The 13,613-nt window shown below is 47.5% G+C and overlaps 3 protein-coding genes across 3 annotated transcripts; 1 reads left to right on the top strand and 2 right to left on the bottom strand.

Annotated features, from left to right (window-relative positions):
- Positions 1-172: 172 nt before the first annotated feature.
- On the bottom strand, positions 173-3,437 carry GGS22DRAFT_173840 (uncharacterized protein). The gene is made up of 2 exons (XM_047962992.1): positions 1,838-3,437; positions 173-1,738 (listed from the first exon to the last, which is right to left on the bottom strand). Exons 1-2 carry the CDS (start codon positions 2,735-2,737, stop codon positions 857-859), a joined length of 1,782 nt encoding a protein of 593 aa, XP_047814788.1. The 5' UTR covers positions 2,738-3,437; the 3' UTR covers positions 173-856.
- Positions 3,438-7,479: 4,042 nt separating this feature from the next.
- Positions 7,480-8,877, top strand: GGS22DRAFT_173837 (Gar1/Naf1 RNA binding region-domain-containing protein). Its single transcript, XM_047962991.1, has 2 exons — positions 7,480-7,730; positions 7,831-8,877. The coding sequence occupies exons 1-2, from the start codon at positions 7,664-7,666 to the stop codon at positions 8,418-8,420; spliced, it is 657 nt and encodes a 218-aa protein (XP_047814787.1). The 5' UTR covers positions 7,480-7,663; the 3' UTR covers positions 8,421-8,877.
- Positions 8,878-9,539: 662 nt separating this feature from the next.
- Positions 9,540-12,734, bottom strand: GGS22DRAFT_78210 (uncharacterized protein). Its single transcript, XM_047968086.1, has 5 exons — positions 12,676-12,734; positions 11,883-12,531; positions 11,342-11,829; positions 10,953-11,290; positions 9,540-10,903 (listed from the first exon to the last, which is right to left on the bottom strand). The coding sequence occupies exons 2-5, from the start codon at positions 12,481-12,483 to the stop codon at positions 9,769-9,771; spliced, it is 2,562 nt and encodes an 853-aa protein (XP_047814786.1). The 5' UTR covers positions 12,484-12,531; positions 12,676-12,734; the 3' UTR covers positions 9,540-9,768.
- Positions 12,735-13,613: the final 879 nt, after the last annotated feature.

The following is a 13,613-nucleotide window of genomic DNA, read 5'->3' as shown; positions in this document are numbered from 1 at the left end:
TGTACCTACCTACTTATCATCATCTCCCCTCTCTTCCCCCAAGAAAACCAAGATCCCTAAGAAGTCAATACCCGACATTCCCCTCCCAGAAGCCGTCATTTAATCAATCATACGATAATCGTATATTAAGATAGGTAGGTATTAAGCGTATGTACCTCATCGCAACCGGTCAGCAAATCCACAACCCAATCCGATCCATCATCTCACCTGCATTGGCTGCCGACTCCCGCCCCAACCGCTAACAGGCCCCTACACACCAGGACGCGCGTACACCACTCATTACCGGGTTTATCTATGGCCTAGGAGTTAGCCTTTTCTCACTCTAAAAACCCTATATTTACCTTCACTTCCCGTCCTCGCATCTATGTAAAGCCGGTGGACGGAGTATGATTTTTTTTTTTTTAAAAAAGGACAATGGGCGCAATTCATTCATTCATATATATACAAGACATATGCGTGTGGTGTGTGGATGCATTTTCCTAAATAGCATATCTACTACGGTACGCCTTCTCGCCTTGCCTTACCCTCGCCTTCGCCCTCCGTTCGCCATCGTATCCAGCCCGTAGTATCGTATAAAAAAGAGGAACAAACGTCGCGAGAAACAAATCCAACCCAAAATGCAGCGCGCGTGCATCACTCCCGTGAATTCGCCTTCGCCTTCGCCCAAACCAGAACCTGTTTAGCACCTTTGTACGGAATTGGCCCGGTCGGTTTCGTTTCGTATGCAAGTATCCAGGAACGCCATGCAAAAAAATGTCATGAGGATGTGAGGTGCGAGAGATACATCACGCTCTTCACATCCCCCCTTCCCGATTACGTCAATTCTCAACTCATGTTGCTACTACTAAGACCATTACTACCGTCCTAGACCACCTTCAACTCGGAAGTCCTCGCACATCGGATCGTATGGCTTCTTCTGGTTATTCGGCGCACAGACAGCCTCGTTCGCGAACGCGCGATACCTGTCAAGGAGATCGCTTTTGGTGATGCCGTCGTGCTGGGTGAAGAAGCTGAAGTGGCCGACTACGGAGCGCGTGTCGATGAGGAACGGTCGTCCGATACGTCTTGGGATATCCGCGGTAATATCTTGCTCGTCATCGTCGGCGATAGGAAGTTGGTCCCTGATATCGGATCCCCAGACAGCTACGAAGTTCAGGTTGTATCGGTTGAATCCGGTGTCGTATGTCTGCTCGCCACCAGGACCCTTTCCGTCACCGAGAACGACTGCTGTAGCATTCGGTTTGGAAGAGTTCTCCGGGTAGCGAATGTTTCTACCGAAGAAATAACGATACATCTTATTCTGTTCAAGATTGTATAGGAGCGAGTACTGTTGCTGCGCGCCAATGGCCCACGACTTCCACGCGGCACCAAAAGCGATCGGATCACCACCGCGGTTCTGGTCATATTTACCCATCGGGGTCTTCAGGAGATCATAGTGGTCGTCGGAGATGAGGAGCCACGGGTGACCACGGTACGAGGGCTTGATATCCATAAGGTTATAATCGGCTACCAATTCCTCTTCTGGATACTTCTTTTTCTCCGATACACGCCACGATTCCGCTGCGAAGAACGAAGGCTTGCTACTCGGATCCGGAAGGAAGGGATGGATAGCGCCATAGTGATACTGTTCCATGCCGGTGACAGGGCTGTTGACTAAGTTTGCTGAAATCGCATACGGATGAGGAAGAGCAATACGAGTGTGGATGAGTTGAGGGATAGCGTCTTGGTGGATATATACCTAAGTCATAAGGTTAGTCCGCGCTTCTCCTCACTCTCTGGTTCTGATCTTGCCCGAAATAGAGGCAAAACGCAGTAAGTAGCAAGAGGGGTTACTCACAATATCGTCATCTATCTTGACGTAGATGGTGTTGTCCTCGACCGCGTAGTTCCACATGCACTTGTATTTTTTACCTTCGCAAATTCCCTTGCCAACAAGTTTGTAGCCGGGCGTCTTCTTGACGAGCTCTTCTACCCATTCAACATCGTCCTCAACCTTGGTGTGGGCCATGAACCAAACCTCGTCAAAGTAGCCACCATTGGATGCCAAATTCTGTTGCAGGTAGCAGTCTAGAAGGTCTACATATCTCTTGCGACCATAGAAGACCATACCAATGACCTTAATGCCAGCCGGTTTCTTCCAACCGCCCTTGGGAGCAATGCTATCTAGCTTAATTTTATCAACGCGATTCGTTTCTTGCAATTTGTAATTTCCATGTTCATCCACAGGCCATGTCGTGCAATATTTGCTCTCGGGCTTCGGTTTCTCCTTAGGCTTCTCAGCCCCCTCTCCGACTTTCTCGGACGGAGAAGATGCGGGCGCACTTGCAGATTCGGGTGCGGGTACGGATGTAGGTTTTTCTTCGTGAGTTGCAACTGTTGATGTGATTTGAGCTGCCGCAGTCGTCGGTGTCGTCGTAGGAGAGACGTCAACATCTGTTTGATGTTGGGTAGGTTTCGCGGGAGAATAGGGGTTAAAGACAAATAAGGTTATAAGTAGGGAGACGATAACAGCGAATATGAAATATCTCGGGTTAAATTTGCGAACGGGTAACCAACTAGGTACCGGAATAGACTGGATTCGACGCCATATTGGATTATGATCGGATCTGTGCGGCGACGACCAATTTTGACTTTCTTCGGGTTCGTCGAAATCAAATTCCTCGCTACCCGGCGACTGAGTCTCCTTAGAAAGCAACTGAGCGGAGGACTCGACGTCCTTATCCCACTGCTCCTTCATCGTGGTATGCGATTAGCGCAGAACTTGATGAAATATACCAATGCGCCTATACGTATATAAGGCCAAATGATTGTAGAATATCGACTCTGACAGTATCCGTGACCGCTTGCCCAGTTACTATATCCTATAGCAAAAAAACTTAGGTAATAGGTATTATCCTAAAACTTCGTCGTCGTGATGCTATTGCGGAGTTGCGCTAATGTTGAGCCAACGCGTGACTTGACGTAGCTTTGACACGGGAATCGACAAGGATAGTTGAATCAATGTTCTAAAGAATGTTAGGAGGATAGCGGAAGCGACGGCGACGACAGGATTGGCGAAGGGTTCATATTATGAATTTGTCCCGCGTCGAGGTGGTCGAGTAAATTAAAAAAGAACAAAAACGAAAAAAGGAAGGATTGGATAGGTCATAAATTGGGAAGCGAATAAAGGAGAGGGGCGAAATATGATTGACAGACAAGGTTGTCAATTCAATGATTCAGCAATTCAGGCAGGTCAAGTAGATGAGGTAGGTCAGGTAGGGTCAGCTTATTATTATTATCATCATTCCGTTATTAGAATAGAGCGAATGTAAGGGTAGGAGGACTTTTGTAGGCAAGTAGGGTAACCTGGTAGGTATAAAATAAGTGATGTCCTGCAGTACGAATACCCGTGGACATGACTGACTGCAAACACCGCATCCATGATAGATCCATGGATGTCGTGGGTTAAAAGCCAAGACAAATTACAAAGAATTAGTGCTGATGGGACAGAAGCCGAGGAGGCTTAGTTAAAGTTAGGGGATCCTTAGCTAAATCCATTCTTGTTCCACCCATGTACCATCTCTGGTTATTCTGCTAGAGATTGTACTTTCCAACGTTACCAAGATACTTATTCTAGGTAGCGGGCACGGATGGAACCAGACCCGCATTATCCACATTAGACCACATTAGGCCACTGTTCCATTTAAGTCATCGATGCTTCTGCAGTGGCTCCTCTTTCCTCTTCCCTATTGCTTTTTTTTCTCTTTTCCTACCTAACCAGCTAACTTAACCGAGTATGACCCTTATGCAACTAACATGAGGCTATTTACATGGGAAGGTGCACTTAATTTCTAAAATTCTATTGTGCTTCCATTCAATGTTGCTGCCTATTTTACACGTGTAGGACTTGAGTCTACATACATGTTGTCATTCTTGTATAACGATGTGCTCTTAAGCCTAGTACTACCTAGTACACTTTCCCCGCAGTTGGTATCATTAAGGACTGTAAGGGCAAAACTAAAACAGTCGCCTGGAAATCGAATGGTCAATTCTTCAACTTCGTATTACTATGTGCGATTATCTACTGTTGTTCAAAAATCCTACCGCTGATTGGCGTCGTGTATACGGAACACCAACCAGAGCCACCTGCATAGATAATAGATACATACCATAACACAGGTATCTGCCGGGGTAAGTTCCATTCGGGACGACCAGCCGTATTTGTCGCTTCAGCTGTGTTACGCTTGGTTGAATTAAGAACAAATATCCGGTCTTTCTAGAGGCGGATGTTATTGTTATACGAGATGCGGCCCATACCAATCAATGAGCCTTTGTTTTAGGATATGTAGCTAACAGCCTAGATCTCGCATATCTACTATTTGGCTTATAGTAGTTTGGTATTCCTACGAGCCTACGAGCCTACGAGCCTTGCGGCTGTTACTACTCTCGCTAGTCCAGGCATCATCTATTATTATATTAGTGTTGGTCAAACTAGCGCTGGCGCCATCCGACTAGAGGGGTCCTGTACGATACGAAATATCATAAATTCTTTGTTGGTTATGTTATCGAGTCTGACAACCCAACAGCAACCCTGGAAACCCATTGCGACACTGAAAAGTCGCTGCCTGGAACATGGTGAATGTGCTGAACAAGATGGCTGTAATTACTGGCCGGAGCAATTACACCGCATGAAAGCAGATCGATGACACGTGCGGCGACCTATGGGAGATAGACCATCCAGTCTTCCGGTTGCGAACGCTAGAATTCGGCCACGGACAAGCCATTAAGCGTGAAATCCGAATCATCCGTGCCGCAAGCGGACAGGATCGTCCAGCAAATAGCACGTCAGATAACTTTCGCGAGAAAGCTTATGTATATGCCTCCATATTTTGATCACCAGCGCAACACCGTATTGCGGCGCAACATTCGATTTTATGCTGGAATCGAGGCCATAAGTGGCCTAGCATATCTCGTCTACCCTCGTTCGCCAGTTCGTCTCGCTCATCTCGCGCATCTTCTCCGGTCTAGACTATCATCTACACATGCCAAGATCTTACTGGTACAGGGGCAGAGGGGCTAGTTTTTTTCTTTCTCTTTTCAGCATACCTGGTAGTTTATTAATCGTATGCCAAGTCATAATGGGTTCTCGGGACTCGTTAGGTTCCAAGATTTTGAAGCTAGCCCTATGTCTCTGGTAATTGTAACTCAACCAGATGTGTCAGCTTAACCCAAGGATTCGGATACCACGCGATATCACAACGCTAAGACACCTGCAATGGGGAACGCGGTGCCGCGGGCTGCAAAGTGTTCACAGCGTCTTTTCGCCGTATCTGGTCTAGCACCACTATCGTATTACTCAGCCACGATTCATAAGGATTTATAAACGGTCATGGTATAAAAACGGACTTTGAAGGGAAACGGTAAATGTATCGAACAAGCAGACGAGGAATATCATGACGACCACCAATTCAATATGCCACCAACATTACCTATTTACCTGACAGCTCTAACATGTATCGTTCATAGCAAGAATGACGTACTTAGGACCTCAAATAAGCATCTGACTATACTCAAGCATCAACTTCCTACTGAACTTATAACTTCACACAGTCACACAGGCTGACAGGAAACCTTAACCATCCCTCTCCATAGCCTCCCGATCAACATTTGCAGATGCGTAGCCATCCTATCCCTTACACCACCTTCGGCGGGCCGTGATCCAACACCCCACTACCGTCATGATATTCCCCCTCCCCCCAATCCCGGCACGCGGAGCACCACGAACCGCCAACCGTCCTAGACACTATCCTCGTTGAGGGTAGGATGCGTGTTATAACGATGTCGCCGACAACAGCTGTGTACTTCCTCTTCTACTGTCCTAGGCGGGTTATTGTAGCGAGGCCAACGACACATTTTTCTTCAGTCAAGAGCTCCTTTCTATGGAATCATATTCCTCGAATACGCCTAAAATTCCCAGGCTTCATAGCAAGATATTGGCGCGCGAGCTCATTACACTGCTGCTTACCTATCCCATATCACATCGGCTGCACGATTCCATCACTCCTCAGCCATAATCTGCTGTTGGTTGGTGTGTTGTGATATATGTACTTCCACCAACAAGAATCCTCCATAAAAAAATAAACGGAAACCTGTACGGTAAATGCTGACTATTACGTCAAATTCAGCTGAGCATAATATTTTCATATTTCATTGAACATCCCGCATTTCTATTTTTATGAAACGTTCGACAGCGGCACAGCTCAGGTCTATCGGAAAAGTACAGCCCAAAATTTCCACCTTTCTCAGCCCTTCACACACTTGGCAAATCCCAAGACCCTTTTCATATCATCCCACGGTTACACAACGTCATACTAACCCAAACTTGCTAATTAAAGAGATGACAAGCTCACTGGGTTTCATCATACCAAGATAGTTGACAGACAGGTACCTACTTTGGTAAGGTATGATCAGGTACGACGCCGTCTTACATATCAGCATATGTCGATGACTTCTCGCCATCACTTGTCTTGCTTCTCACGATCGGCGGGGCTCGCCGATATATCTCCAGCGAGCTAATCTTAGGGGTCAAGTTACTACAGATGCTGTCAAAGCATTAAGGGTTCAAGATAGACTATAAACATCCTTGTCGTTCCTTGCTTCGGATCTTGGCAAGTTTTCAACATTGTTTGAAATTTATGATTAGCTGAAGTTGCAAACAATTAACAAGAACGTACTATAACTTGAAAGCATAAGAACTTAAGAAGCATGAAAGTCCCAAGACGTCTTCATATAACAAGGTGACACGGACACGGACAAGACATGATGATTGTCAAAACGGCCTCACATCATCATGGTATAGCACATGTCTGCATGTCTGCATGTCTTGATAATATGATGAGCAAAGGCTAGATAGTATTGCTGATACCCCACGGCTAATCACTTGATCTTACTCGCCTGCTCGCTTCGGAACATTTCGAAGCTTGTAATTGTCTTGGAATGGTAGGCTAGAATAAGGCTTGTTTCCATGCGAGACACGAAAGTGCGCCACTCATCGAGTAATCTCTTGGTGTGACCGAACCGCATGGCCGATGGTGTCAGTGGTCACCGAAGGCGGGCATGTCATTCATGCTCCATTCGCCATTTTCCATTCTCGTATAGAATCCCCGGCTTTAGATATTCAAAGGTGGCGTCGCTGTCGATGGAACGTTTCTATTGATCTTGTTGCATGTAGGACGACTTTTCTAGTTCTCATTTGCTGCCCCATAGATCTGCGTTTAACTCCACGTTAATATCAAAAGAATCGAAAAGAAAAAGGAATCTAGGAAGGTGTCGCAAATAATCTGCATAGTCCCCTGTAAACTGTAAATTAATGAAATAGGCTATTATGGACGATATAGATGCTTACATAACCAAGCGCACTAGTGTCTTAATAAATCAATATCCTCTATACTAGCTTATCTCAAGCCTATCTTATCACAACCATGTTATCACCCCCGAACAATTTTTCCGACCGAGAAAAAATGCGGGAGCTCCAGCAAAATTATTATTGCAAGTTACAGTTGCAAAGCTTCGATTCGTTCGTGCAAAACTTAGCAGTCGCAAACCGAGAATCGACTATTCCAGCTCAACGAAACATCCGACAACGCACCACAGAGGCCAATTGACCTCGAAAAACACCGTCAAAATGTCGAGAGGAGCGCCGCGCGGACGAGGCGGCTTCGGCGGAGGGAACCGCGGGTTCAGAGGTGGTGGTACGTACAGCTCTTTTTAATATCTAGACTACATATACACATATAAATATTATATATAGCACAACACAACAAGCAAAACTAACACACAACCCACTCCCAGGCCGCGGCGGCTTCGGCCAGCGAGACATGGGACCACCCGACACGATCCTCGAAATGGGGAGCTTCATGCACGCGTGCGAGGGCGAGATGGTATGTGAGAGCATCAACCCGAAGGTACCGCACTTCAACGCGCAGATCTTCCTCGAGAACAAGACGGCCGTCGGAAAGGTCGACGAGGTCCTCGGCCCCATCAACCAGGTCTACTTCACCATCAAGCCCTCCGAGGGAATCCAGGCCACCTCCTTCAAGCCCGGCGACAAGTTCTTCATCGGCAGCGAGAAGCTACTTCCCCTTGAGAAGTTCCTCCCGAGACCTAAGCCCCCTGCAGGTGCGCCCAAGGTCAAGAAGCCGAGTCGTGGCGGTGGTGGGTTTAGTCGGGGTGGTAGAGGTGGTCCGATGCGAGGAGGTCGCGGAGGTGGTGGTTTCAGCCGAGGTGGCCCGTCGAGAGGAGGCAGGGGTTCGTTCGGTGGTGGGTTCGGAGGTAGGGGAGGTGGACGCGGAGGCAGCGGTGGATTCAGCAGAGGTGGTGGCGGTGGTGACAGAGGAGGTCGGGGACGTGGTGGATTCAGCAGGGGCGGCGGTCGCTACTAAGCTGGGCAGGATATACCAGACCCAACCCGTTTTGCTTTCCCCTCCACGCCCTCTACGACATTCCGGCGGTTTCATCCTCGCGTCGTCGTTATCCTCTTGATGTTCATACGGTACGGGAACGGCGTTATTTGAGGATATCTGAATTCGAGTCTTTTTTTCCATGATAAAAAATGAGATGGATCTTGCGTCAAAGTGAAAAATTCAAGCATTGCTGCTTCGAGTAGATGAATGATGGCTGCTAGATGTAAATATACTGTGATTATGGTAGAATGTTGAGAAGATTAAGATGCTTATATTTGGTCTTCAAGTTGTGATTTTTATGTGCTCGGTCTCTGTTGAGTTTCGAACTTGACGTTTCAATGTCAAGGACCCTTAGCTCAACGAGAGATCACAGGTAGCTATGGCTTAGCATATTCGTAGCTGAGAGGGTTTCATAAGCATATCCATTATCAATTCATGGTAGCTCAATAGTCAGTTCTGAGACTGTACCGAGATCGCTCTCATCTACATACACAAGTATTAGAAATTTGATGTCCTTTCAAGTAAAACCAGAACCTATAATGTCCCTAGTAAGTGAAAATACATGTTTAGTTTTAGGTGATTAAATATTACATCTACTCTAGTCGTCGTATAACACACCCAGCATGTATCCCCTACTCCATTCTCCCATTAAAAGTCACTATATACGAACGTAGTCTCACAAGAAGCACACACCAATTCAACTCAACAAAAAACCACACGCAAGAATTCGTATTCCATAATCTGTCTGTTCTGTCTGTATATCCACCCAACCCACGCCCCTTATCCACATCCCTCATACTTATAATAGGTAGGCAATGTGAAATACCCCTATACCCAACCCACCGGTCCAGATTCACCTCGCTACCCATATCCAAAGCGAAGTTAAGCCACCCCACCCCACGGAAAGAGACAGACGAGAATGGCAACACTTCTATTCTCCTTCGCTCAACAGCAACAGAAACCAACGCCACGCTTCAAGAAAAAAAAGCAGCAACTCATCCCCTAAAAGTGACAGAAAACGGTATATCAAAAGGTATACCTTAGCACTGCCATCTATCGCTTGTATAAAAACGTCGAATCGAAAACAGGTTCAAAAAAAGCACCTCTCGCCCACCGGATCCGACAATCCATCTCCCCAAGACGTAAGTAGGTAAGTATAAATAGAAGAAAAAAACCGCTTCTTTTACTTTTACTCAACACGCTACAACAGCAACCACCTTCGTCAGAAAAGTAAGTATACGGAGAACGACCAAGCCAACCAACCATTCTAGTTTACCTCAAACCAAACACCCCCACCCATCCAAGCCACGAAAGCCACGAAAGTAATCTAGCAAGCCCCCGGCGTGCTCCTAGGGTACTCCCCCGGAACATGCGGATTGCTATTCGTGCGATCGCCATACGGTCTCTGTCCCTGGACAACATACTGGCCATTAGCTACCGTCGCGAACGGCGCGCCCTCGACCGCGGTTCCAGGCAATACTTTCATGAAGCTATTCCCAGCTCCAATAACCAGCAATGAGTCTCGCTTCTGCTGTTGCTGTTGGGAATCGCCCGCCACAGTCTCGTACGCGCCGGCCGAGTCGAGACTAGTATTCGTTTCCAAAGTCTGCGCCGTGTCCGTGGAATTCGGTCTCGGCGCCGCTACGATTGAGGGGCCGCGTTGGGGTTGCGGCTGTTGGAGGATAGGTTCTCCGCTGTACGGGTTTACGCCATCTGCTCGTGCCTGATGGTCAATAACTGCTGCGTGACTGTGTGCCTGGTCCATTCTCACGCTCGGTGTGTTCCCGTAAGACTGTCCAACCTGAAGCTGCTGCGACGCCCTGTTTCCGGGGTAGTTCTCGCCGACACCACTGCCTGGTAGCGCGCTGGCATTGGCGACGGCGATCGCGTCACGGTCTACGATGTTGTTCGCATTCGCACCCGTCATCGTGTATTCGTTGGCGAGGTACCCCGAGCCGGCACTACTGGGGGAGCGCGGTACTTGCAAGCCTCTCTGCGCGTTAATCTGAAGGTCGGAAGGGAACCTACCCCCTGGCTCGGGTCGATTCTGGAGAGACTCTTGGCGAGAGCCCGGGCTAGCGACGGCGGGGTCGACCGCAAAAGGCTCTTCGTCATCCTCGTCTACCATGCCATCCGAGCTCGTGGTTCGCTGTGAAGTTCTAGAATACGTGCGAGCATGACCTCGGACAAAGTTGCTAAGTTCTTCGGGAGACTTCTCGGTGAGTGTTCTAATGTCCTCGTACCAAGCCATCATAGTGTCGTGACTTTCGGCACGGAAGACCCACGTGTGACCGCGGTGCATGGATCCTGTCTGTCGGCCTTTTAGGATAAACTTGTTGGACGAGCCTCCTTCGGTGGAGTGGGAGCCGAGTTTCTGTTCTGGTAGATACAATGACATAACCGGCGCCTGGGTCTTATCCGCAGATTTGAATTCATGCAAGTGAGTTGGTGACAATACGTACCTATTATCATATTAGCTAGCCCATAAACAAAAAAATAGAAACACCTTACCATCCAGCTGTGTAGCTCTTCAGATACTTGCTCTTTCGCTCAAGTAGACCTGCACGAATTTCTTGGCACGCAAAGTGATCTCGTCCCGGATAGTGAATGTGCTCGGCGGATCTCATCGCAACGTCAGGATCCACAAACTGCGAGTCCCTTTGGATGAAACTAATCCACTCGTAGTCCTTGGGCATCGCAATAGGCCCGGCGCGGAGTTCGTCGATGGCGTTGTAAGCTGCGTCCGATTCCCGTTTGATAATACCGACATATGCGTTGTAAGACTTTTGAATCTCACCCACGACGATCGACTCCAACTCTCTACCAGACGATTCGAGGTTCAAATACGCCTATTTATTTGTAAGATTATGTTCTCGTTAAAAACCCGGGAATGGTTTTACCTTGTGCAAATAATTCTCTTCGTCGAGTTGTCTCTCAAGCTGACGATCCACTGCCAATCGCAAAAGGTAGGGATCTTGTTTCCCTGTCGTCATAGACGAGTCCAACTCATTTTGCCCTAGGATTTCTTGAAGCGCGTTGACGGCTTTCCGAGTTCCATCCATCTCCTTTTCCACCGAATTCTTAAAATCGCTGGATAAGCTTCGGATCTCTTTTATCTTCTGGTTAAGATCGCTTCTTAGACCAGTCAATGCCAAGATAACATCTTCCTCGATTTCTCGAGCTTTATTGGCCTCTGCGATTGCGTTCTTGTGATAATTCCTTAGGATTTGGAGCGCATCATCTATCCCGCCGGATGCAAGGAAGCCGGGTGGCGTGGACGTGTTGTTGAGGACATTGGCAAGTTTGAGGAGAGATTTAGATCGATGCTCATAGTGAGATTGTATTTCACGAAAATACGCAATGAGATCTTTGAGGGTTTTTCTCCATGCTACACATCGACGTTAACGAGGAGAAACAGTGCGATACAAGACCGATACTTACCTTGAAATCTATTGGATAATAATTCCGTAGGACTACCCGAGGTCGGTACGGGACAGTAGAATGCACTGTGAATTTCGTCCGAGTCATGAGAGCTCTGAAGGGCGAGGCTCCTAACACTACCGGCCTTCATGCTCCTGCGACTGCTACTACGCTTGAGACTTCCACTCCTACGTAACGAGTTCTTTTTCTTTAAAGTATTCCCTCTTGATAAGGACATACCATGAACGCTCGCATTGTCGCCGGTGATGACGTCTTGTCGCGAGGAGACGGAATTGGCGCGCTGCATTGTAGACTGCGGATAATGATTCTGCTGAGATGTTGGACCGTCTGCGACCGAGCTTCCTCTCGCGCTCGCATCCCACTCTTCGGTAAACTTGGGTTGGCGGTTGTCGTTGTTCTGAGACGGTTGAGAGGGTTGAGGCGGTGCAGTGTAAGAATTGGCTAGAGTGTTGGACAGAGTTTCGTCATCGACGTGCGTTCTTTGTGGCTGGTGGTACGCAAAGTAACTACCGGAAACAGGCCTCGAATAGTTCCCTCCTACACCGCCGTTACTTGGGAATCCTCCCGGTTCCAAGGCAGCGGCGGCAACGGGTTGATTCATATTAGAATTGAGGATGGGAGGAGCACTCGAGCGGATATTGACGCAACCCTACACTCAAGTGGCCGGTTAGAATCATACTAACAACAGCTAAACATCTAATAAGGTTTGAAACTAAGAAGAATCAGGAGAAGAATGATGAACCGGCAAGTCCGCAGCTTTGATAATCCTGGTCTTGTGGTTTCTCTAGCGTACCTTCAACGTTAGATCCTTTTAGAGAGCTTGCCTAGGCAAGTAGGTGGCACGGCAGGAGGGATTATATTGGCTTCGTAGATAATAAGTGCATAGGGTTCAAGGTAGTCGGCAGGTGCAGATGGAGTAACGAATAAGCTTCTTTAGCTCTAGAGAGGTGTGGGTGTACTATGCGTACACATTCGACGCTTCAATGTTCAAATGCTTCTATCTTCAGTGTGATCCTACACGATTGGCAGCAAGTTAGTCTAAACGTTCACATATATGGCTACGATGTACATTGTAAATTGTATGTAGGTATTGAAGTAGTATCGAGAACATGCGAGTGGTGGTCTGAGTAATCAAAGCAACTCAACACCAATTGAGGTGTTTAAATGGTTAAACGAAGTCGTCGCAGATGGGTTCTACATACACGATTCGAGAGTATTCGTTGTCATTCGGTCTTTTCGACATTCGACGTTCGAAGTTAGGCGACAACTCGATCGGGCTCTAACATTAAATAGAGTATTAGCTTGAGAAGCTTACTAGGTAAGTAAGTTACGACTCGGATGCAATTCGTACGTCGAGAGTCGGAATCGTGGTTGGTGATAAGCAAAAAGGGGGGTAATTCACTGAGACAGAAGAGAGGAAAAAGGATAACTTCCTAGCGTTGGAGGGATGTGCAGTGACGATATGGCGTTGTCGTCACCTTTGCGCCTTCCCCAGCTTGCTATCCCATTTCTGTCCACACCAATCACCCGAATAAGATTAGCTTCCCTGATGTATCCAAGTACCTGAGGAACTGGTGGCCGCTGCCAATGGGGCTTCCCGGTTGGCATATCGTACCATCCGCTTTCGGTAATCTATTTAATGGTGGGGTTGGTTCTCTTGTGGCTTTGTCGCACTAGAATAATATTATGACGTAGCATATTTGTTGCTAACTTGTACGGGATCCTCCGTTA

Source organism: Annulohypoxylon maeteangense (genome assembly GCF_022496945.1).
Source record: "Annulohypoxylon maeteangense strain CBS 123835 unplaced genomic scaffold GGS22scaffold_22, whole genome shotgun sequence".
NCBI classification, from domain to species: Eukaryota; Fungi; Ascomycota; class Sordariomycetes; order Xylariales; family Hypoxylaceae; genus Annulohypoxylon; species Annulohypoxylon maeteangense.
The sequence above is the reverse complement of the archived record's forward strand: the minus strand, read 5'-3'. Positions and strand labels throughout refer to the sequence as shown.

Bases quoted from the DNA above. Each gene is read 5' to 3' on its own strand.
- GGS22DRAFT_173840 (XM_047962992.1), bottom strand. From the start codon at position 2,737: ATGAAGGAGCAGTGGGATAAGGACGTCGAGTCCTCCGCTCAGTTGCTT. The intron at 1,739-1,837 runs GTGAGTAACCCC...CTTATGACTTAG, and splicing joins TCAAGATAGATGACGATATT to GTATATATCCACCAAGACGC.
- GGS22DRAFT_173837 (XM_047962991.1), top strand. From the start codon at position 7,664: ATGTCGAGAGGAGCGCCGCGCGGACGAGGCGGCTTCGGCGGAGGGAAC. The intron at 7,731-7,830 runs GTACGTACAGCT...ACCCACTCCCAG, and splicing joins CCGCGGGTTCAGAGGTGGTG to GCCGCGGCGGCTTCGGCCAG.
- GGS22DRAFT_78210 (XM_047968086.1), bottom strand. From the start codon at position 12,483: ATGAATCAACCCGTTGCCGCCGCTGCCTTGGAACCGGGAGGATTCCCA. The intron at 11,830-11,882 runs GTAAGTATCGGT...GTCGATGTGTAG, and splicing joins ATTATCCAATAGATTTCAAG to CATGGAGAAAAACCCTCAAA. The intron at 10,904-10,952 runs GTAAGGTGTTTC...ATATGATAATAG, and splicing joins AAGAGCTACACAGCTGGATG to GTACGTATTGTCACCAACTC.